Source organism: Thermobia domestica, chromosome 3, assembly GCF_964235325.1.
Source record: "Thermobia domestica chromosome 3, izTheDome1.hap1.1, whole genome shotgun sequence".
Classification (NCBI taxonomy): Eukaryota; Metazoa; Arthropoda; class Insecta; order Zygentoma; family Lepismatidae; genus Thermobia; species Thermobia domestica.
In genome coordinates, this window is record NC_137456.1 from 141,236,616 (window position 1) to 141,261,924 (window position 25,309).

At 33.4% G+C, this 25,309-nt stretch overlaps 1 protein-coding gene across 1 annotated transcript; it reads left to right on the top strand.

The window, feature by feature from the left end:
• Window positions 1–23,958, top strand: LOC145681520 (uncharacterized). The gene is made up of 4 exons (XM_081753164.1): window positions 1–119; window positions 7,301–8,140; window positions 14,764–14,855; window positions 23,730–23,958. The coding sequence occupies exons 2-4, from the start codon at window positions 7,307–7,309 to the stop codon at window positions 23,956–23,958; spliced, it is 1,155 nt and encodes a 384-aa protein (XP_081609290.1). The 5' UTR covers window positions 1–119; window positions 7,301–7,306.
• Window positions 23,959–25,309: the final 1,351 nt, after the last annotated feature.

The following is a 25,309-nucleotide window of genomic DNA, read 5'->3' on the forward strand; positions in this document are numbered from 1 at the left end:
ATAGAAACAGTTGAATGTACAAAATTATAATGTGACATTAAGAAACTACTTATTTATACTGTCTTTCTTGTTTCCTGATACATTTAAATCTTCAGTGCAAGTTCGTGGAAAAATTTCTGGTAAGTGTCGAGCATGGTAGAGCTAGAAACGAGGAAGCATTTTAGTACTAATTTGGGGAGACACTAATTATAATGTTGTTCTTTGTAGTACCTTTGTTTTAACATTAATATATTTTCCTCTCATAATCTTAATTCAAGTTAGTATATTTTTATAGACGCCCGAAGATGGAGGCAGGGTGAGGACCGGGCCCCTCCCTGGTTCACGAAAATGTACACGTAATATAGTAAACCACGTATATTAAATACCAGAAATACCAGACATAATATAGCAACCATGGAGATGGGCCCCCCTCTAGAAAATTTTCTTCGGGCGCCTCTATATATTTTTATTGCTTATTCTGATTATATGATGCAATATCTTACTTCTAAATCTGGGATTCCTTCCCCATATTGCTCGTTATGCCATTTACGTGAATGCGCTTTGGTACGAAGCTACGTCTTTTCTGTGTACAGTTGGCGGTTGGCTCTATGTTCTTGTAGCACGCCTGTGTTTTATTCCTCCTGTGATGTATTGGTTGTTCAAGAGTGGTAATATCTCGTGTCTCGGTTACATGACCAATCCCTCTTTCTGCCTCAGCATGATTCTGGGCTTTATGTGTCTGTCGGAGACTTTAGTTCATACATTATAGCTGTTCGAGAAACTCACCATGCGTTACGTAGCCCATTTTACGCATTTTCCTCTATAGTACGCTTCCTGAGAATTGTCCTTTCTGCGAGGATACCCAATGCACAGTTTCCATTCCTCTTTCCCCTGTATGTCATTACATTTGAAAGGCCGACGTTTTATGTAGTTTTTTGACTTGGTAGCAACTTTTTTTCCGTTCATAAAATATTCGATATTCCATCAGTATCTCTGCCTTTTTTTCAACGTATCTCACTTGAAAACGGCGCCGCTTTCAGCCCATGTTCATTCGAGATCGTTTTGTTTAATTTCATGCCTATTATCACCTCCTCCAGTTTGTCAATGTATTATCATACCATCCTGTATATTATTAGGGTTTATAAAAGCATATTGTTTATATTCCCTAAATAAACATCTCATTGACACTATAATTGAACGTATGGCATTTCTCCTGGAAAGATCAACAAGGGGTAGGTTGTTCGTGGGAGTGAATTTCTTTTCGGATGGTATCCCAAACACTAGGCTCAGGCGAGTTTGTTCATATTTCACAAATAAGTATGTTATTAACTACTTTATTATATAGCGTAAGTCATTTCTTCTGACTAAGTCCACAAGTGGTAATTTATTCTTATGAATGAGTTTCCAGGCGTTTCTCACAAATACCTCAGGTTATTTTGAACATATTTCATAAATCAATATGTCAATAACAACCCTACAATATTTTACATAAGTAGTTTCTCATGCAAACGTCCATAAGGCATTGTTCACACTTACATTAGGAGTGAGTTCTTACTTTTTTTTTTTTTTTTTTTTTTTTTTTTACTTTCGAAATTTCCCGAAAACGCCTATAAGTTTTGTACGTGTTTCCTAAAAAGTTTCAGTAATAACTGCAGGAAGGCTTTATTTAATTTAAGAAAGTCCGTACATTTTATTCTAAAATGAGTTCGCGACTTCATTGTCAATTCTCGTGCTTACGTGAATAGATTCAACGTGGACACGAAAGCTAGAACAATCAGAAAAGACTCTAAAATTGCATGCTACAAATAAATTAATAATCACTCACAGAATAAAAAGTATATATATATTTATAAAACTCAATATATTTACGTTTACTTTACTGCAAGATCTACAAAAAACGAAACAAAGTTATTTCTAAATAGGTTTTACTCTTGAGATCTTAATACAGTTTCAACAAGTCACCTTGTCTTCCTCGGTGGGTTTGAAATTTCTTCCATAAAAGTGTATCACATCTTATGGTAGAATAATAACACTTTGCTCTATTTACCACTGCTGTTCAGTGAAGAATGATGTTATGCCATTAGTTAAATATGCTATTTATCCTTCCTAATTTCTTATGTGTGCATTAGGCTATTTTGGAAGTAATTTAAAATGAAATATGAACTTGCTTAAAATCTACTGAATATTATCTTTGCTCAACGTTCAGAAAATTTTAAGCAAATGCATATTATGTTTTGAACTATTTATAAAAAAAGCTGATTGTACACACAAGAAGTCAGGAAAAATAAGTTGCATCGTTTAACTAATGGTAAACACCATTCTTCGTCTGAGTGGTAAAGGCACTTAGTATATCTGCACTTAGTATAAGTTAGACTTAGTAAATTTTAAAAATCAGAATCTTTAACAAGAATTAACTACTGCTACTAGCAACACTGTTCTTAGGTCATGTTTATTTTTCTTTCCTTCTTTTTTCATAGCAGTCTAGAAGTAAAACTCCTATTGTTTTGAGGGGTATCAGAGAAAACCCCCACACGAAACCAAAGAGTAATTCAATATACAGATAGATAAGCCAAAAGTTATAAACCAAAGATAAGATAGATATTGTTATTACATTAGCATAAACTACTGTATACATGATATTGTAACTTACAACTAGACATGTAAGTTTTCACTGCGTTTAAATGTTTTTTTCTTCGTTATATTTATATATAGTTAACGCAACTGTTTTAGTTACATGAAAATAAGTGCACATCGATCAAGCATGCATATACAAAAGCAGCTAACACCTTTATTAAGGAGTTTTCTCATGGCTATGTGATTAGCGTAAGCACTTCTGAGGAAGGATACCGGGTTCAGTTCCTAATGGGAACTCACATAGCCTTAGTGCTGAAGGGGGAAGTTAAGTTTGAAACCAACCAACCAATCTGCTTTAGAATTTATGAAACACGATAAAAGCTACATTTCTTACCATGTATTGCAATCCTATAACATTATCCTATGATATATTATCCTACGATCCTATAACATTATTACAACGTGAGCAAAAGTTCAGATTAAAATATTTTACCAGAGTGACTCACGTTAGTTTCTATCCTTTTTTTATCAAAAGATCCAATATATTTCAATCAAAAATTTTCTTGTAGGCCTTATGTCTGGAGAACTACATACAGTGTAGCCAAACCCAAACTATCACTTAACTCAGTATAATGTGCTTATTCCGCAGAAAATACGAAAACTCGATTTAGGAGCTGTTGAAAAATTTTGTTGTCCCTGATCCAAAAACTAATTGTTGGCCAAGATCGCAATTTTTTGATCCATTTTTGGTTTTCCAAATTTTCTTGTTCTTCTCTTTCAAACTGTAATGATTTTGTCGTTTATATCAATTATACATTTAATTTTGATCTTTTCTTTCCCTTTTTAAAAATACCTTTTGTGCTTTATGTCCTTATACAGTACCGAGGTTGTGAAGGAGTGCGATTACTATTAACCTGGTTCCGAACACCTTACGAGGAGATGAATCAGCTGTAGTTTACGGGTGCACAAACCATCATGCGAGATCAATCCTTACATTATTGAGGCCATTCCCAATCACATTGTCTCACTTCTAAGATAGTTTCATTATTTCTGCACTCTCTACACAATGCATCATTCACATATGAGCATGAATCTCCTTGTCATTTCTCACAACATCTGCACATGTCCTTTTACAGACACAAGTAAAAGACGTCTTGCTAAAAAAAACCGGAAAGGTGTGCTATAAAGAGAAGATTTTTTTCGATTATTTTTTTCAATATCTCGTACCGTTTGCAAGATTTGAGCCTACTCCCAGTTGGAGTTTTTAATTCATGTATGATCATTGTTTTCTTTCTTCTTGCTTGCAGTATGTAATAAGTAAATACATTATACACACAGTTAATTATATTGTCAGTGATATATGGTGTTCATTGAGCGAAACAGTCTAAACAATAAAGATTCATCTTAGACTGGAGAAATCGTTATCTTTCGTTTTTCACTATCATTTCGGCATGAAACAAACGCCTGAGAGATATACTACCCTTGTATGTAATTATGTGGTGCTGGAATGTATAACTCGCAGGATATGATGCTTTACTTTTTAAAACTGTTAACACTTCCAGTGTACCTTTAAAAATTTAACAAAGAAATAACGGCCATGTTTTTTAATATATTCAATTAGAACTGGACAATCTACACAAAATTTACGGCACGTTTCTAGCACTTGTGATTTTCGAGATCTCATTGTCGAAATAATTGGAGACAAACATAAAAACTTTTCTTTGGAGATAAACATAAACCTATCATTTTAATATTTAGACTAGCTGAACCTGCGCTCTCTACACAGCGCATCATTCACATATGAGCATGAATCTTCTTGTTATTCCTCACATCTGTACATGTCCCTTTACAGACAAAAGTGAAAGACGTCTTGATAAAATAAAAAAATTAAAAAAAAGATGGCAAGTGATACAATAAAGGGGAGATTTTTTGGATTACTTTTTTAATATCTTGCACCGTTTCCAAGATTTGAGCCTACTTCCGGTTGGAGTTTTCAATTCACGTATGATCAGTGTTTTCTTTCTATTTGCATGTAGTATGTAATAAGCAAATACATTACACACACAATTAATTATAATGTCAGTAATATATGCTGTTCATTGGGCAAAAAACTCCAAACAATAAAGATTCAACTTAGAGTGGAGAAATAGTTATCCTTCGTTTTTCATTATCATTTGGCCATGAAACAAATGCCGGAGAGATATACTAATCCAGTATACAATTATGTAGTGTTTGAATGTATAATGCGTAGGATATGATGCTTTAGTTTTTTTTTTTTTCTAATTTCAACACTTCCAGTGTACCCGTAAAAATGTAATAAAGAAATAATGGCCATGTTTTTTATATATTCAATTAGAACTGAACAATCTACATAAAATTTGGAATCGATCAGTGAAAACCTCATCTTTCTAGAGCCTGTATTTTCCGAGATCTCATTGTCAAAAGGATTGGCCACAAACATATAAACGTCCACAAACGTATAGTTTAAAAGGCTTATTAAAATACAAAAGCTTTGAACAATAATTTAAAAAATAAACTTTATGAAAAAGATCTATTTAAGTAATTTATTTAAAGTACAGATCATTTAAAACATTTGTCGTTGTTAAACGTGAAATCACAAGTAACCGTAAATCAAAGGTTTGAAATCCAAAGTTATAGATTGGAGCTCAGGGACTTTCGATGTTTTACCCACACTCCACCCCCTCATGCGACAGTTGCTGTTGAAGGCCACATGACGTCGTCGTATCTCATATTCTAACTTCCCCCTTCCCCCCCAAAGGTTTAACCATCTTCTTTTCTATAGCTGTCATCGAGTCAGGGATTTTTGTCCGATACTCGACACAAAGCCTCACTTTCGAGTTGAACTGAGCTGAGCTGAGCTTTCGATGCTGTTGTAGCATTTTAATAGATAGAAGATTGTATTCAGTTACCTCAAATCAAAAATAAGCTTGTAACTATTTCGACATGTTGAAAATTGCTCAAAAGTTGAACAAACTAAATGGTTACATGAATATTCTAACTCATATTGGAAAACTGTCCCGTGATTGTTCTTAAGTAATAACTTGAATGTTTTAGTATTACATCCCACACGTCGGCTTGAATTCAAGAGGGAACTTTCGTTAATGCCACTCTGTAACGATATACAGACTACAAGAAATCATGTTCTCTTCCACGTGCTCGCATGTATGGAATCGAACCAAGGATCATTCATTAGGCCACTGTCTCCACCTTTTAACCTCTAAGTGAACAATTTTTATGGGGAATAATATCATTATTGTAACATAATTACTGGAATGAAAAATTAAGGAATTTTAGGTTTAAGGTACACTATTGCGTTCGGAGTTTTAATGGTTCTCCAAACGCACAACACACAAAAAAAAAAACTTTTTTTTTATCGACTGTTATTTTTTGTAACCCTTTTCGCTGGTCTAGTACCCAGGACGCGTGCTTTCGATAAATGAGGCCCCAGGTTCAATTCTTGGTGGGACAAGAGTAAACACGCCAATTCTTCAGATTCCACTTTAAAGAGTAAGTTTTGTCCTATATACCCTCTGTTGACAAAGAATCTAAATAGGAATCAGTCAGTTCATCAATGATATTTCCCGAGCCCACTAAGTCAGGTTTCAGCGTCTCACTTCCGATCTACCAAAATCTACCACTTCCGGTCTTAATAGACTAATACGAGTAAAGATAGTATATTTCTTGAAACGCTGAGTCGATTCCAATATATTAATTGTCGCTATCTATTACCGTTTTTGTTCTACGAAGATCAACGCTGAAATTGGGAACGGTTGGTTTCAACAACTTCCGGTTTTAATAGATGGTAAAAGGATGAGATGAAGCCATTATTTGGACCTGAATCGATTCCAAAATACCGTTTCTTGATATCTCTTATCGTCATTGCTGTGTTACATGTCGACAGAGTGGCGGACGGACATAGTCGTTCTACAAGACTTCCGACACTCATACATAACATAGTTTGGAAGTCTAACAGCAATTATATTTACGCCTTTTCGATATATGTACAACAATCTATTGGAAGTTAAATCATGTTTCACTAATGATAATACAGAGGAAAATGTCAATTTTTCAATGTGGTGTCAGATATAATATGTTCGTATGATCTTTATAATAATTTCTGATACGCTATTTTGTGAATCTAAAACTACAGCAATTTCATTAATTATGAAAAAAAATCTCCTGCTTTACACTATAAATTAAGATATCAACTGTAATATTTGCTAATATAACGACAAAAATACATATATTTTATAGTTGACTGACCCTGTTTATCACGTAAACCTATCTGTTTGTAACGTGTGCCTACTTGTAATTTGTTCTATGTAGCGTTTGGTGTGTTTGTGTGTATGTCTTCAAATTTAATGTGTTGAATACTAGGGCAAAAGTATAAGAAAAGAAGGGAAGTACTGAAAAAAGCAGTGTTGACAGCAATTACCGGTTTCCAGTGAATGTATTTAAAATCTAAATACTTTGATAATTTTTCCCAGTGTACAAGAAGGCATTGTTCTATTATAGAATGTGATATAACTTTATAGTAGGGATTTCAAACCCTTCTGACGAAGGCATGCAAACCTGTTGAAACGGTAAGGAGACTTCAAAAATAAGACGCATTCAGGGGTATTTTTAAAATATATATATATATATATATTAATAGTTAATCTTTTTCGGCAGTATTAAACATATTTCAACATCTACTGTTATATCTTAATATTTTTTTCTTTGACAGTTCATAATGGGTGGCAGCACAATGATAGTAGACGTAGATGCACCACTTCGTCGAGTAAAGTCAATGATCACTGGTTTCCACAAAGAACAATTATGCATGCCGTGGCAACAACATGAGGAAGAAAGTCCGACAGCATCACCAAAACGTTTGATTCCTGTTTACGACCGTAAGCCACTTCTGCAATCTATAGCAATTCCTCGTCCTATTTGGCAAGTTCAATCGCTGGAGAAGCTAACTATACCCGAAGAACCTGGAAGATTTTGTCTTCATGATTCCTCGATTCAACCTTCGCTTTTCATTAAACTTCGTCCAGCAGAAACTGGGGTGCCACAAACCGCTTTGTTAAAGATATGGACATTAATGTCGAGCGTCTCGCAATTATCCTTAAAAAGGAGTGAAATTAAGATAAACCCACAAGAAAGGCTGACAGAACAAGATCTTCAAGTCTTGTCAAGTAAGTTAGAGAAAAGCCCTGTTGTATCGTGCAAAGACTTTGTTGAAGAAATTTGCCGTATTTTGGGTTCAAACAGAAAAGTTCCTAAACATCTTGTAGATAAAATGGTAATGAAGATTGACGCTTATCAAAAGGGGAAAGTATCTTGGTCTCAATTTTGTGATTATTTTCATCAAGAAACAAATCTGAAGGAAACTCAGGATGCTTTACAGCATCAATATTACATATCAACACCTGCTGACATTTTACAGATTCGACTATATCACGGTGTAATGCCTGCAGTTATTGTGGATTTTGGAGTTGAAAAAGTTATTATATTTAGCCAAGATGGAACAGTAACTTTCTGGACAGGCAGTCTTAATTTCAAGACATCATGTAGTTTAAAGGTGAGAAATTAGAAAATAATATTCTCTTGAGTAAATTAATATCAGTATTGCACTATGTAAGGTAAATATTTACAATAAAGTTTAGATAACTCGATGGTTCTTAATGTAAAGCAATCTATAATTTTCAAGAGTACTTCCTTCTAAAAGGGAACACCATAGTCTAATGGTTAGACGGACTTACGTCCATGTGGTCTCGGGTTCGATTACAAGCCGGTGCTTGCTTCCCAATTCTCGCGTTCACCGAGTGTCGTGAGGCAAACTGGGTAATCATATGAATGAAAGAGATGTTGGTCACTAGATCTAGAAAACTCCTGATAGGCCTGTTAGGGTTTCGTCGCTCCTGGCCTATGGTAATTCCATAGTTAACCATTTCAATATGTTAATTGAAAAATCAACTACAAAATTATACTTGATTTCTCTGCCAAAATTTTAACAGTTTAGAAGGAAGTCAAACCAAACCAAACCACTTCGTCGCTAGCCTGGACGTAGTTCAGCCGGTAGCTGACAGATGGCGTTGGAGCACTTCAAACCCTAAAAATCAGCTGTTACGCTAAGTGGTTCGGCTGGGTTTGACTTCCTTCTAAACTGTTAAAATTTTGGCAGAGAAATCAAGTAATATTTTGTAGTTGATTTTTCAATTAACATATTGAAATGGTTGTTCTCTGTATTCAGAGGTTCCGGCATGAAATTTTGCGCGGTCACAAAAGTTTCATCGTCTCATTTTACTGACAAACTTTTGCCTATCTATAAATAATACAGTTAGTGAAACTCCTCTGTCTGAACGACTGTTTAAGAACACCGTGTTTCACAATAACAGATTTTTACTGTAAAAGAAAACGAAATTATAGTTAAATTGGAGCTAAGCATTAGAACCCGTTTTATGCCAATCACTTCACCTTTCGAAAGATGACCACTGATTTTTGTTAGAAAACATTTTCTTATCCTCTTTAAGAAGACCACTTACCACACACATAACCAAAATAAATTAGAAATAAAAGTGTAAACAGTATATTAAATAAGTAAAGATAATACCAATTAAGTAATTTATAAAACGAAAACACACAAACAATTAACTCACAATTCATACATTAAAATTTACTGCAACATTATATACACAATATAAGTTACATGTTTATGATGTATATACATAAGTGCTTTTGTATATTCTCAACAATATCACCCAAGAATCGATATTGCACTCCATCTGATGACATTTTCAATCTGGAAACACTTGTTAAAATCTCGGGTACGGAAACTGGAATTGCCAACCGTAATTTATAAAATGCATACAGTTTCGTACAAATTTTCAATCTTGAAACCAAATTTTTTTAAAAATCTAATAAATTTGTATATCCGGAACAAATGAATAGTTAAGTACATGTTTCTTTTTAAGATGGATAATACAAAACATGTATGGTTTTCGTGAATTTGCCTCAAAATGCATTATAAGCATGCTCAAGGTGCATCTTCCGTATCGCTAAACAGGACAGTGCCCCTCTGTGTCTGTTTACTTGCGGTCCTTTTGTAATAATTGAAGGAAAGAATACGTGTATATAATTGTGCAAAGAAGTCCAGAAGAAGAAATGGAAGATGAATTACTTACTAATAAGTAGTAAAAATAAAATCATACACCGTAATGGTTAAATTTTTAAATAGAACAAAAAACTTATAAGACCTTTCGCTAAGTACTTCACCAGATAGAAACAGACACAAGTAAAAAGTAAAGAAGAAAGAAAAGAAAATATTAAAAAACAGAAAAGTAAGTGTGCAGGTAATAAGTTCTCTATTTCTCTTTCTGTCTATCTCTCGAAAGGGTTGGGAATAAGTCATGGCAACCTAGTAATATTTCGACAATCGAACGCTGTATTAAAAATGTGCTATATACAACTGAAAGATTATCCGTAATGAATATTTTATTGGTAGGAACCATGAAAGAAAACCCAAGCAACTCTGTTACATACACATGTATTAATGTACATGTCACAGAAACTTGTCCTATTGTAATAAACCTTCAAAATACGTCATGACGATCAAGTAATTTTTAACAATATGGAAATGTAGATGGAAAATTCAGACTGTGGAAGGACTAGCAATTTACTCTCTGATCAATAGATGATTTTGTGTGTTTTACCGAATTAGCACGTTGCGTTGAGAAAACAGTTGTGAGTCAGTTATGGTGCAAAATGGAAGTCACTAGAGTGGGACAGCAATGATACATCAAAATGGCTGTTCTGTGGGGGAGAAATGCGAGTGAGTGCCACCAAGAATTGGTAGAAGCGTTAGGGAATAATGCTCTGCCATATCGAACTGTCTCAAGATGGGAGGCAACTTTACAGCGAGGACGCCAAGCAACCAACGAGAAAGAAACGGGAAGTCGGCCTGTGAGCGTGCAGACCGATGTGTAATGTAACATTTGGAACATTTGTTTGAGAACGAAAAACGATGGACGCTGCAGGAGTTACAGGCGGAGACTGGGGCGTTCTTAAGCTCAGTTGTAACATTTAGAATATTTTCTTTTTCAACAGTTGACCGAACTATTAACTTAGAATAATTTAGCATTTCTCGACTTTAACAAAAAATTAATTCCTTACAAATAAGCCCGACATCGTAGGACTCGTCATTTTCCTATGTGATGAATTTCTTATAAATAAGAAAGAAATCGTTGAAGTTCGAGTATTCTTTAATATGTGGTGAATTTATTAGAAATAAACTGAAAGATCACAAAATATCTAATCTATATGTTTTTTTTCTGGCCAAACAACAAATTTAGGAATATTCTTTCGTTCTAAAACGACTCTCTCTCGCTATATATATATATTCAGTTAGGCTAATACTCGTTTGACTTGTTATTATTTCAGGTTTGTTCCAAGTCTCTAACTTAGTAGAATTGTAGAATTATGATTTTGGATTTCATAAGAAAAAGTAGATTTTATTAAATTTAACGCAAATATGTAATGACTAGTCATTATTTTCATCATTACCGAACACATTTGGCACCAGGGGTGGATCCAGGATCGACTTCTGGGATGGGGGGCGGTGGGTTGTCATACTGCTACTTTTAAGGGCTCCAAACTTGGGGATGGGTTTTATTTATATATATAAAATAAGAAAGTTTCCTCTTCTGGGGGAGGACAATCGCCCCGATCGCCCCCCCCCCCCTGGATCCTTCCCTGCTTGGCAATTGTAAAATTTTTACGTCTTTGGTATTGTGTGCACTCAACCTGAATTGCACTTGGAGTTTATTCACAGATATGGTCAACTGGATCTTACTTGTTGAATTTAAGTGACAGTTCTGACTTCCCTTTTTGTGTAATTGTACTTTTTTTTGTACTTTTATTTTATTTATTTATTTATTTTTTTTTTAACCTAATCATTGGTGGACTTCATTTGTCCATTGAGTGAAAACTGAAATGCTGAAAAGTAGATTGAAACTAGGAATTTAAGCTCCAACGGGCTTCGAATCTTTGCTCATCTTGAATGTTTACACTAACTCATAATGTTAAGTTTTTGATTTTTGATTAATTCGATTGAAATAGCCTTCAGCTAAAAGGAATTAGTCCATGGATTGATAATTCCAATTAGTTAGTAAGAAAAGCTAAATCTATAAGAGGAACAATGATTACTTGTAAGCCTTGGTCACCTTCGTCTTTCCGATTCAAAATGGAGAGAATTTAAAAGCAAAGGCGCATAGTGGTCCCTCTGGCCATGTAGTGATTGTCACCTTGAATGGATAATAAATGGGACGCTGTGCTCTCCAGCCGATGAAACTCACATTGGGGTGTCTGGTTAGAACGTTTTAGAGTTTGTCTTTACAGTTTATTAATAATAACTGAATAATGTTCACACACACTGGGACACACACACACACTGGGGCTCCCCGATAATGGACGTCCCAGATTTCTCTGTTTTCACTTAAGAGAGACTCCTCAGTGAAAGTATAATGCCATTATCCTTTTTTTTTTCTATAATTAGGATAAGAAAGATGAACGGATACACTCTTCAAGTGCATCTGTTTCTTACTTCACTCAGTTCATACATAAGCAAGGGTATTTTTTATTTTTTTTTATATTAATTCTGTTCATAGTTGAATTTATAGTACATATTGTTATTTAAAACCGGCTAAGGTTTCGTTGAGATTAGAACCAACTTACCCTTTTAGTATGTTAAGTGGCCTTTCAGGAGTTACAACTGTGCTTACCTCGTTCCAGCTGGCTAACAAGAGTCAACTTGTTAAACATTAGTTTGTTCATGACCCTAAGTAGCTACGCTTCTACTAGTTATAATTTTCATATATCAAGTTCCAACGTTTAGATCTAATCTCGCCCGAATGTCCGACAACATCTCTCAGCATACGGCCTGCCCAAATCAAGATCCCATTTGTCAATGTTACCTCAAATGGACTTCAGCGGAGAACCTCAAATATATATAATTCATCATGTTTCTTCGGTATTTTATATTTTCACTTATGTGTACCTCACCATGAAATCTGCGAAACGCAGGTTGCTGCCACTGTTACGAAATGAATATATTCTCTCAGACAACCTAGTCTGTACATATTATTACTATTTTTTGCTTTCTTCTAAACAAAGAAGTAATCAATCTTGACAGGGCAAAATTTAATTTATTTAAGTTAAATTTTATGAAACAACTAGCTGAAACGCCCATTCTTCGCACGGGGAGAATAGGTTTGTGGAAGCATTTGGACTCTTCTTCCCATACAGTACGCAAGGGTGAGGGGTTCGAATTTGGACCCTAACAGCATCGGGAGTCGTCAGCAACCGTTTTTGATTACAGACAATGCAAACCCACGCTCAGGAATTCTCACTGTCATTCCACTTACAGATTTCTGTAATTCCTGAATTTCCTTTAAGCTTCCAAGCTTTCGACTTTCGCCTGGAGTCTCGGTCATGGAGCTTAAAAAAAGGAAGAGAAAGAATAGAAACATCAAGGAATAAAACTGGAACGGACTTACCAAGGGAAGAGCTGTGTTGTAGGGAAAAACGTTGTCAAGTACGTCAGCGATCAACGGATAAAGATGATGCAAACTGAAATATCGCGGAGTCAATTTGTGCACCTTTCTTGTTTCTTGTTGGAAGGTTGCTAACTCATGTTATTAATTTTATTGTCATGCCAATGATGTTTAAATTTTGTAATTACTGCTTCCCATTTCGTCACTCAACCACTTCTTGTCTTGATTTCGACTTTTTTAAATGAATAAATACATTTTCAAAAATCAGTCTCTCTACTTCATCTTTACCCGCTGATCACTGACGTACTTGATAACATGTTTCCGTGCAACACATCTCTTCCCTTGGTAAGTTCGTTCTATTTTTATTCCTTGATGTTACTATTTTTGATCTTCCTGATTTTAACCTCCGTGACTAAGACTCCAGAAGAGAGTCGAAAGCTTGGAAACTTATAGAAAATTCAGGAATTACAGAAATCTGCAAGTAGAATGAATATTTTTTATTACTTTTACATATCATTTCTGCCTTACTCCTTCTCCCCGTGCCGAAAATGTGCCAGAATTCTAAATTAGGCCAAGGTCGATTTAGGTACTAAAAATCATCAAAATCAGCGCAGTGGTCTAGAACAATGCTATTCAACTTGGGGTACGCGAAGATGTTTCTGGAGGTACATAATCCTAAAATAAACATATTTTCAATATTTATTGAATTATCATAGTTGGAGAATTTTTTCTTTCAACGGTTTCTGCGTTAACATCAATAAAAATGGAACACAGAAATTGCTTCAATCCAGAATCAGCTCTGATTCTCGCACTCTCGAAGATTCGACTAAGAATCGATTAGTTGGTGTCCGGGAAACAAGCTCAGTCATGTCATTAACTAATTAGTTCTAAAGTTACTTTCAGTTTTTGAATTTTAACATTGTCCTCAGTGTGCGAATTATCAGGGAGAATGAGGGGAAAATCCCCCTAAGTAGAACTGAATGTCTCCCATATGTTTTGAAATTTGCCATGTTAATTTCTTCGGATGTGCAGTTTATCCCATTGTAAATAGTCTTTCGATTGGCATACTGATTCTCCTTTTGTTGGGTCTCTGTTAGTGCCCTCTTTAACAAACAGAATATGTGTACTAAGCTTGATACGAGTAAGTTCATTTCGATTTAATTTCTTTTAAACAGCTCCAGGGGTGCACAATTAGATGGCGAACTGTATCTAGGGGTACACGAGAAAAAAAGGTTGAATAGCACTGGTCTAGAAGGGGTTAGCAAGTAAGCATTGTTACTTTTTTTATATATAGATGAATAGTACAATACTATTTAACATATATATATATATATATATATATATATATATATATATATATATATATATATATATATATATATATATATATATATATATAGCAATAAAATAAATATTGCACCAATTAGTGTCACATATGTTTCATTAGTTATTTAACACTGACGATCACCTTGAGGGGTGATTAACAGCCTCAGATTTATTTGTCATTGTGACACCAGCTAAGTCATCAATAAATATTGCACAATTTATAGTTATTGTTCCTAAAATATGTATTTTATTTTTAAACGTGGATATAAGCAATCATAATAATATTTAAAAAGTATTTAAATATTCATTCTTAGTATATTTTTTGCAGTGTCCCGGTATGGACAAAGAAAGAGAATTACCGAAATGGTACACAGATTTCAAACTAGTTCCTCAAATAAATAAAGCTATTGCAGCTACAGGGTAAGTGCTCTGTTTGTCTAAGATTCAATGAAATAGCTGTGTGTATATCTTGTATAAAGTGACTGACCATTTATACTGATATTTTTAGTGTACCAATTCCTTACGTTTCAGTGGTTCAATTCATTCCGAAGCAAGAACAGCCAGAGAGCCATATATTACAAATATTCTTCAGATCGGCTTCTGTCATAGATCTTTCATCATATACGTTATTTTTAACTTAACTTAAAAGAGAAAACTCGTAGTTTCAATAAAATTTTCTGTTTTTCTAACGTAACTTAAGTACTGTAAACGGATATACAATTTTTCCCTTTATTAATCCGGACAGCAACGCCTGCAATTAATGTTAATATAAAGATCAGTCATGGCTGAATAGCTTAACTGGACGGCAACGAGTACATCGTAGAGACACTCTCCTGTTGTACAGTTTCAGAAACTCAAAGGTTCAATCCTCTTCCTTTGTAATCACAAAACAATACCGAAATTATGCCAATAGCAAACCCTCTTATCAGCACATGTCATTCAGTGAATCCTTTGATGTTACCTTATGTTCGAAACTTTCCGAAGGAACTGAAACTTATTTTAAAAAATAAACTAGCTGAACCTGCGCTCTCTACACAACGCATCATTCACATATGAGCATGAATCTCTTTGTCATTCCTCATAACATCTGTCCCTTTACAGACACATGTGAAAGACGTCTTGATAAAAATCGGCAAGGGATATCATAAAGGGGAGATCTTTTCGATTATTTTTTTTTAATATCTCGCGCCGTTTGCAAGATTTCAGCCTACTTCCGGTTGAAGCTTCTAATTCATGTATGATCAGTGTTTGCTTTCTTCTTACGTGCAGTATGTAATAATCAAATATATTACATACACAATTAATTATAATCCCAGTGATATAGGGTGTTCATTGGGCAAAACATTCCAAATAAAAAAAATTCATCTCAAACTGGAGAAATGGTTATCCTTCGTTTTCCATTATCATTTGCCCATAAAACAAACGCCCGAAAGTTATACTAACCCAGTATACAAAAGTGTAGTGTTTGAATGTATAACTTGCAGGATAAGATGTTCTTTTAAACTTTCAATACTTCCAGTGTACTCATAAAAATATCATGAAGAAATAACGGTTATTCTTTTTTAAACATTGAATTAGAACTGAACAGTCTACACAAATTCGGAATCTACCAGCGAAAACGGCACGTTTCTAGCCATTGTGATATTCGAGATCTCACTGTCGAAAGGATTAGAGACAAACATATAAACTTTTCTTGACTACTAACATATAAACCTAACATTTTAATACATTAAAAATAAATAAATAAACAAAAAATACACGTCTCCTAAAGCTGATTTTAATCTATCAGAGATAAGAGTATGATCCTCTTTTATATTGTAAATTTTCAAGGTTGTAAAAGTTATGAAAACCCTTTCCTTGTCATTAGTGATAGTTCATTGATTAGTTTTCACAGAAGAAAAAGAAACAAATGGAAAAATAAAAGAATGAAAGGTCATAACCTGCACTACTTATATATATATATAGATATATATATATATATAGATAGATAGATAGATAGATAGATATAGATATATATACTTAAGAGTGGCAGAAATTCCCCTAAAATGACAACACAAAAGCTGTCAGCCTTAATCATCCTGCAACTGATCGAGAGCCTTTTGTTCTGTTAATTTTTTTCATTTTATTTTCATCCGTAAATCATACATGAATCTCGAAGGAATCGGGCAGGTCAATAAATGAGTTACAAAGAAATAGTTTTTACATACTAAAAACAGTAACGTTATGGTGTTATGTGAGATAAAATTACACTATATAGTCTACAAGCCGCATTTGGCAGACAGGTATTCGTCTAGTGAATAAAAACAATTGTCCAATAGATACTTCTTTGTAACTGATTTAACTACAGTCATGGACTCAATGTTACGAATATCTTTAGAGCCTGTTTATTTGTTAAATATTTTCAATATTTCGATCCTCACAGGGATCATGAACCCGAATACTTTATTTCTATTAGCTGAAAACTATTATTATTATTATTATTATTATTATTATTATTATTATTATTATTATTATTATTATTATTATTATTATTATTATTATTATTATTATTATTTTGTCTAGCAGTGATTTGAAAAAACAATGTTTCTTAGTTGCGTAAATGTTACTGTTTATACCTTATGTTACCTGCGTAAATTTTTTGTTGAACAGGAATAAAAATAAGACATTGGCACTTCAGGAGGAATTGTCAACGATTCATAAGATCGAAATAGTAATAAATGTGATTGGTACGAAGTATGGGATTACAAAGTAAACGATTTGAAATTCAGAATAATGAAAGAAAAAGAAAGGAAGGAAGAAAAAAATAATGACTTATGAAATTTTCAAATTTAATGTAAAAGAATCAAGTTTTTTTTTTTTTTTTTTTTTTTTAAGTTGAAAAGAATGAACTCCCACAGAAGAAATTTTTAGGTAATGCAGTATACAAATAGTTTGCTCAGTTCCTTTTGAGTTCACTGTATTTGAGAGGGAAGGGAGCAAACTTCAGCGGAAAGTATATATTGATAGATTAAACGAAACTTCGGGTTGACTTTTCAGCCTTAGAAGACGATGTTTTCTAGATAAGATTTATAGTTCTTAGTAAGTCTCATCAAATAATCTGAAGTTTTAACTCTTTACTGAAAGAGATGTACAATGTCTTAAAAGGAGAAGAAAGTATTCAACAGAATTAATTCTACAACACACGATAGACATGTCTATATTATTGAAGATTCCCAGAAATACTCAGGTAACACAGACATACACACAGCCGTAGTTAGATAGGTTATGGGTGGAGGATGTCCTATCCAATAATTTTCTATGTCATATGTAAGGTTGCCAACTGGCTGATATTTTACCGGTAGGGCCTATGATATTGTTAGTAGTTTGATTAAGGCAGACCTATTGTACTATCATAAGTAATTTGTGAGAAGGTTCCGGCAGTTTCCAGAGTTGGCAACTCTAATCGTGTCTCATATCAATGTTAAATTTCTTCTGCAATGTTAAATGTTGGTTGAGTAAATTGTCCGATCACAACTTCACCACAAAAATTGTGCGATCTGTATAGTCTGATATACTAATTCATTTATTATATTCTTGTTATGTTATTTCTTTGCAATACTTGACAATTTATTAGACAACAATATTAAATGGCTAGTTGTAACAGTTCTGAGTTTAATGTGAATACATATGCATCCACAAACTTAATCTTGCATTTGCAAATAAACAGGAGTAAATTTCGATTTTTAAATACTATGCAATACTAATAAGTTGTAAACAGTATTATAATTAATATTATAACTCAATAATTTGAATATGTTTTCATATTTCGCGTAAGGGAGATAATCTCCACCCTGAACTTGTCCCTGTGTACTTGTATGCTTACGAATAACAGATTTCATTTTATTTTCACTATATAAGTTACAATAACTCATTAAATTTCTTCTATCAAATTAAACCAAATCAAACCATAGTGTACAGTTAAAAATATGCACAAGTTAAATGTAGTATGTCTCCCCATATTTAAAAGTCAATGACGCAAATGCATACACACACACACACACACACATGTCTGAAAGGAACTTGACCAAGGAAAACTAACCTGTTCCGCTATGTGCTACTATTGGTGAAGTTAAATTTGTTATTGTAATAAAAATATAAATGGCCACTGTCAAAAGAAATTAAAAACAATATCTATTTATTACAATTCTAGAAGTGGAAGTTTAAGTCACAAGAACCATTGCATTTCACAGGTTTCATAACAAAGAGGAGCTCCAAAATTACAATATAATAAACCGAATTAATATTTTTTCTAAGTTACGTATTATAATTTTCTAAACCTTTAGTATTTCATTCACTAACGACTTAACTTACTGCTTGTTCAGGCACATCATAGCAAGTATTCTACAAAACAATACGATGATATGGATAATAAAATTTTGTACTTATAGTGATATTGAAATTTCTTTGACATTTCTGTTTATTTATTAACATTTTTCTGTGCTTTCTCCTCAATCTTTAGTTGGTGGGAAAATTGTTTATTCTCAGTTTTCACTTTCATTTGAGATAGTGGCATCTGACTGAGATCTTTCTCGTCTCGCCTTCCCTTCTATTTTCACTTAGAATATTAATCTACTTCTAATGTCGTATTAGATGTACAATCATAAAGTTTTTTTTTTTATTTCTGTGATTGTTAGAATCTGCCTTCTTACGATTATTTTTCTCAAAATTTCATCATTAATCTTCTTTTCTATCAGTGACATATATAGCAGTCTACGTAAATACGAGGGAGTACCCAAAAGGAACCGAACATTTTAAAACTTATTTGTTCCCATTTTAAGCACAAGCCTTCAATCCCCTTCAAAGTACTCTCTACTTGCACTAATACACTTATCTAATCATTATCTAATCATTTATTTTATTTTTCAAAACATTTACAACATTTATTTTATTTTTCAAAACACTTTTGTGGTGCTTGACAGCATTTTCAAAGTTTTTTTCTTTACCTCAGCAACATCAGGAAAACCATTTTCTTTCATGTCTCTTTTCACTGTAGGAAACAAAAAATATCTGGATCATTTCGGGACTCTTCTTTCAAAGCACAGCATGCTTCCAGGCGCCCTTTTTTTTCCAGCGGTCAGCAGTCGTGGCATGAATTTGGCAGCTATCCTTTTCATTCCCAAATCTTCTGTCAAAATTTGCTGCACTGAACTCAAAGTCACTCCTGACAGCTCCACAATTTCTTCAATGGTCCGTCGTCGATCTTCGTTGATGATTTCACGAATTTTTTTTAACATTTTCATGTGTTCGGGCCGTGGAAGGAAGACCAGAGCAAAATTTGTCAATCAATTGACGTTTCACCATTTTTGAAACGGTAAAACCACTCAAACACTTGAGTTTTCCCCGTTACATCGTTCTTGTACTCCGTTTTTAACATTTCAAGAGTTTCTGTTCTATTTTTCGGAGCAAAAAGCAGAATTTCACCGCCGCACGCTGTTCACGAAAATCAGAATTTGCAAAAACGACGACCACACAAAACAGTTATTACTATAAACTCTGTCGAAACTAGTCTTGACCTTCTTCAGCGATGGCACTCGGCTTACTGACTCAGGAATGTTCGCTCTGTGCGCTTTAACGGCAAAACGCAGTACCACAGAAGTTCTGCACACCCACAAATTAGTTCGGTTTCTTTTGGGTACCCCCATGTATATCTCAAAAGTTTACATTTTCTGTCTTCACATCTTTGGTGTTCACAACTTTGATCCGTATAGCACAACGCTTCAAATAAAGATAATTTCATTTCATTTGTACTTTCATTTCTAAGAACATTTTCGATCTTGAACTAGTATTGTTTAATGAAGTTCGATATCTTGCAACAAGATGTCATTACACGTTTATCTTGTCAGAAGCCATTATCACTTGCACTTTATGCTACTTGAATTCTCATGTCGAGGAATTTAAAGATAATAAATCACGATTCAAAATATAATGCACTAAATATACAAAATATGAGAATTATGCAGACTGTACAAACTTGTATTAAATGTTTAATTAACAGGGAAGTGGAGAGGAAAAAATAGTCCTATCTTCGCCTGCATGTCTTACAAGATTATTATGATAAAAAGCAGTTGGAGAAGTAGTCTGAAGAAGGAAGTGATATACTTCCGAAACTGTTACATTTCTAGTTAATTTATAATAAAGATTATAGACAGCCTTGTAAGAAAGTGTGTTTAGTTTGTGTACAATATTATATTTTTTCCTGTAACGTCCCATTCAGAATAAGGAATCACGAAACTGAGCACTAATGTAACTACAACAGACCCGCAATTGCAAGGGGGTTAGGGGGGCCTAGCCTTCCCTAAACTTTTCGTGGCTCCTCCAGAACTCAATACAAAAACACAATTTAGAAATTTGCTAGAGAACTTTTTTTATGACTTGCCCCCCCGTAACATATCCATGACCTCCCCAAACCTCTGTGGCTGGTTTCGGGCCTGAACTGCAATTACAACTTCGTATGTTCTTTTTCATGTTTAAGATGAACTTGTGTTTCTCCTTAATGTTAATAAGATATAAAACACATCAAAAATTACTAAGTCATGTAAAACACGTTTGAATCAGAGACTCTAATCAGTCAAATACTATTGGTATACAATTGATATGGCATTTATTTAACGTAAACACACAGAATTGTTATTTTTTCTTCTGATATTTTGTACTGAAAATAAAATATTTGTATATTTTAAAATACTTTAAGGTACAATATTTTTACAAGTTCCTTTTTCTATTTATTTTTTAAAAGCTGTATATATGTGCAACAATAAAGGTACCTTTTTGTGTAAATATATATTAAGTGAACTGAGTAACTCAGATTTTGAAAAGGCTCTATAGGTGGAAGGGCACATCAAGTGAAACAGGTTTCTAAATTTCCCAAAATAATAAAACAAATTAATGGCAGAACCTTTTAAAAGGCTGTAAGTAAATGTAAGTCAATAATTTTTATTTATTTTCTGTATCCTAGTCCTATAACTAGTTAGATATAAAGCAACAGGAAAAATTTTTAGTGTTGCAAACTCATTTACAGAAAATCTCCAAGCTAACCTTTTAGTAGTTTATAATTAGCGAAACATACTTAAGTGTGCGTGGCTTTAAAATCGTTGACTTGGCTCTGCTATATAATAATAAAATGCATGGATTGTATCTTATGCAAGATTTGATACAGACAATAGACCAATGAAATTTAATGAAGTTAGTGTTAGCGAAGCTTCTACTATTCGACTTGATTAACATTTGTGTATCTGTCCGTCTGTCCATCTCTCCATCTGTCTGTTCCACGATAACTCTTGTAAAATTTATCTGATTTTGATGAAACTCAGTATTGCCTTCTTTCCACTTACAGAAATAACCCTATCGTTTGATTCTGCAATCCATCAAGTATAAAGGGGTAAAAGAGGTAAAATCCACCCCATATTGCACTTTTATTAATACATGCAAGACAATTTTCCAAAATAACCCATGATAAAAAATTTTCGATTATAGTAAAATTTAATATATATATCTTTTATGGCATTGGGAATATGGCATTGATTTCTTTTAGAGTTCCACAAGAAATTTTCTAAAATCCGTTCAGTATTGATATAATATAATGCACATTTTCTTTGACCATTGTCCCTTTGAATGAGAGCGGTGAACTCGGTTTCCTCATGTGGGATGGGTTCCCCTCCCTCCGCCCAAGCAATAAATATGTTCCACGACAATTTCCGTTAAAACTATTCGATTTTGGTGTAGTATATCATGCATTTTTTAAAACGTTTCACGATCATCCACTCTGCATGGAGCTGAAATCAGTACACAATAAAGTAGGTATTACATCCCCATCCCGACTTTTTATATATATATATATATATATATATATATATATATATATACACTTCCATGATAAGTTATATAAAGCTTATTCAGTTTGGACACAATATTATGTATATTTTTTGTTTCTTTTCTCGTAATCACTTGTGCTTAGTATTAAAATAACTCAAGAATGAGTGGTAAAATTAGCTTCCTAATGTGGTATGGATTACTCCTCACCTCCGAATAAAAAATATGACTCAACATATCTTTCGTAAAAATATTAGATTTTTATGGAATATGTCAAATATTTCATGAGGCTTTACAATCATTTCCATTACTTGGATTTAGAATTACTTGAGAACGAGAGAGTACCCCCCCCCCCTCCTTCAATTTTTTTTAAAGTTGTATGATAAATTTTGTAAATATTTGATTTTAATACAATATGATGCATATGTCTATTGAGGTTTTCACATAATTTCCACTTTTGCAGTTGAATCAAATATCAGACAGGATTCACTTAACTCCGCCCCCTCCCCGAAGATTTAAATAAAAATTCTATGATAACTTCTATGTTAACTTTCTAAGATAACAGTTTTGACGATTGTGGGATATTTTTTTCTGGTAATTTCTAGTTGTCTCAATTACTTAGAGTTAAACTAGGCCAGAAAAAGGGAGCGCGTTCTCCCCAATTTTATATAACATACTTTTCTGAATATTTATTAAGCACAGTCAGATTTCTATAGAATACTATGTGTGTTTTATCTGACATGATAGACTTACTCTTATAGTTTAGGTTTGAAATTAGTGAGAGGGAGAACCACTCACTTTAGCAATGTACAGCATAACTAGTTACGTAATACAAAGCATGTACTTGATTTTCAAAATATATAAAAGATTTGTATATATTTAGTAACAGTACGTGCTACACTATTCACACACTATTAAATTAACTGGATTTCCTTACTTTATAAAATTCATGATGTTGAAAATACATTTTTAACCATTTAGGGATTAGCAGTGTTTCTTTCAAATTATTACTTTTAATGTAAAATTTCACCTAAGAATTGTTAATATACTAGTTTATATGAAGTAATATGTATTTATTACCACCATCATATAAAATCCAAATTTTCATATTGTTTTCTAGTAGCTGAAAATTGTAAAAGGCATCAGGTCTACCTCATTTTAAACCGTGAGAGATATTAGCTTTTTGTCCATTGCTTAAAGGTTCAAATAAATTAATAGCCACACTTGAATATGAGCCTTAAAGTGAACTTTTGAGCATAGGATATATTTATTTTAAAATATACGCGCTAAGATTCATAATTAGCTGATCTTATGAAAATTCGTAAAGGTAAAATAACACCCAGGGTTGGTTTGTTCTTTTTTAGTTTCAAAGAAACAAGATAAATTATCCTGTTACATGCAATTTATTATTTATAAATGGCTGTTTTTTTATTATTATTATTCTAGTGACAAAGAGCTTCAATTTTTTGAGCTTCCTCAACTGACTCCATTTTGCCAAATCACTGAAATCGAAATGGTTGCTTTGAGATTATGTGCCTTTATACCTGAGAAGGATGAATTTATACTTGCCTTGGGAGATATGTTTGGAAGTATATTGATTATTCATGTTCCACAACGTACAGTGACTCTAGGAGTATGGAATGAAGCAAAAAAATTCAAGGTGACTAATTATTAGGACTAATTATCTTTATCCTTTATTTGTGTGACATTGTACTTTCACAAAAAGAAATATCTGTACTATCAAAAACTTTTCTCATTTTGAAAATGACGTGAGATACAAAACGTGTTTTTTTTTTTTTTTTTTAAGTAAGTACAGTTTTGAAATAAAAAAACGATCACTTATCGTAACAATTTTATTGACACATGAAAGTCTGTAACTTAATCTACTTTTCTACATAGTTTCCGCCAATATTAAGGCACTTATCTTATCGTACAACAAGCTTTTGAATATCATCTTCATAAAAGTCTGCCACCTGATTTGAAAACCACTTCAACACGGCCGTTTGCAAAAATTTAAGCATTGAGTCACAATTTCATGGAGAACACGTGTCGAAATGTGAGGGAACTTACCAGATAACGGCGAAATCGCAAAGCATCTTTTGTCTTTCACTTTTTCGCCAACTTTCTACATGAAGTCTTCAGTAATGACAGAAGGTCACCCACTTTGTTCCTCATGAAGATTCGTGCAGCTATCTCTAAAAGTTCTAACACACTCTTATTCTCCTTACAGGTTTCTGTAATTCCTGAATCTTTAAGATTCCAAGCTTTCGACTCTCCCCTGGAATCTTCGTCACAGAGGTTAAAAACAGGAAGAAAAAGCACAGAAACATCAAAGAATAAAAAGAAACGGACTTACCAAGGGGAAAGCTGTTATACAAAAAAAAAAAAAAAAAAAAAAAAAACGTTGTCAAGTGCGTCAGCGATCTGCAGATGATCTTAAAGCAAACTGAAATACGGCGAAGTCAATTTGTGCGCCTTTCCTGATTTTTATTGGAAGGTTGCCAACTCGTGTTATTTTTATTGTCAAGCCAACGCTGTGAAAATTTTGTAATAACCACCTCTCAATCGTCATACAGGCCATCTTTTATCTAGGTTTAATTTTGGTTTTCTTAAATGAGTAAATAAATTTTCAAAAATCAGTCTCTCTACTTCATTTCTAGCTCCAAATAATATTTATTCTACCCTGTGTTGCGTTTCTTTTAAATGTTTCGATAAACCTGGCACCGGATTATAGATATGTTGAGATGTACTTTATTTGTACAAGGACGATTCACAACTGGATTACTTCTTAAAAGAATTAAATAATATTTATAAGAATTTGAGATTAACGGTTGAGAAAGTAAAGGACGGCAGTCTTACGTATGTAGACCTTAATATAAGAAGACATAACAACAAATTCATTACTAGAGTTCACCATAAGGCAACAGCAGATATACAGTACATTCATTATAAATCTGCACATTCAACAGGTACCAAAGCAAATATTTGGAAGAATTTCTTTTTACGTGCCATACGTATTACTTTCG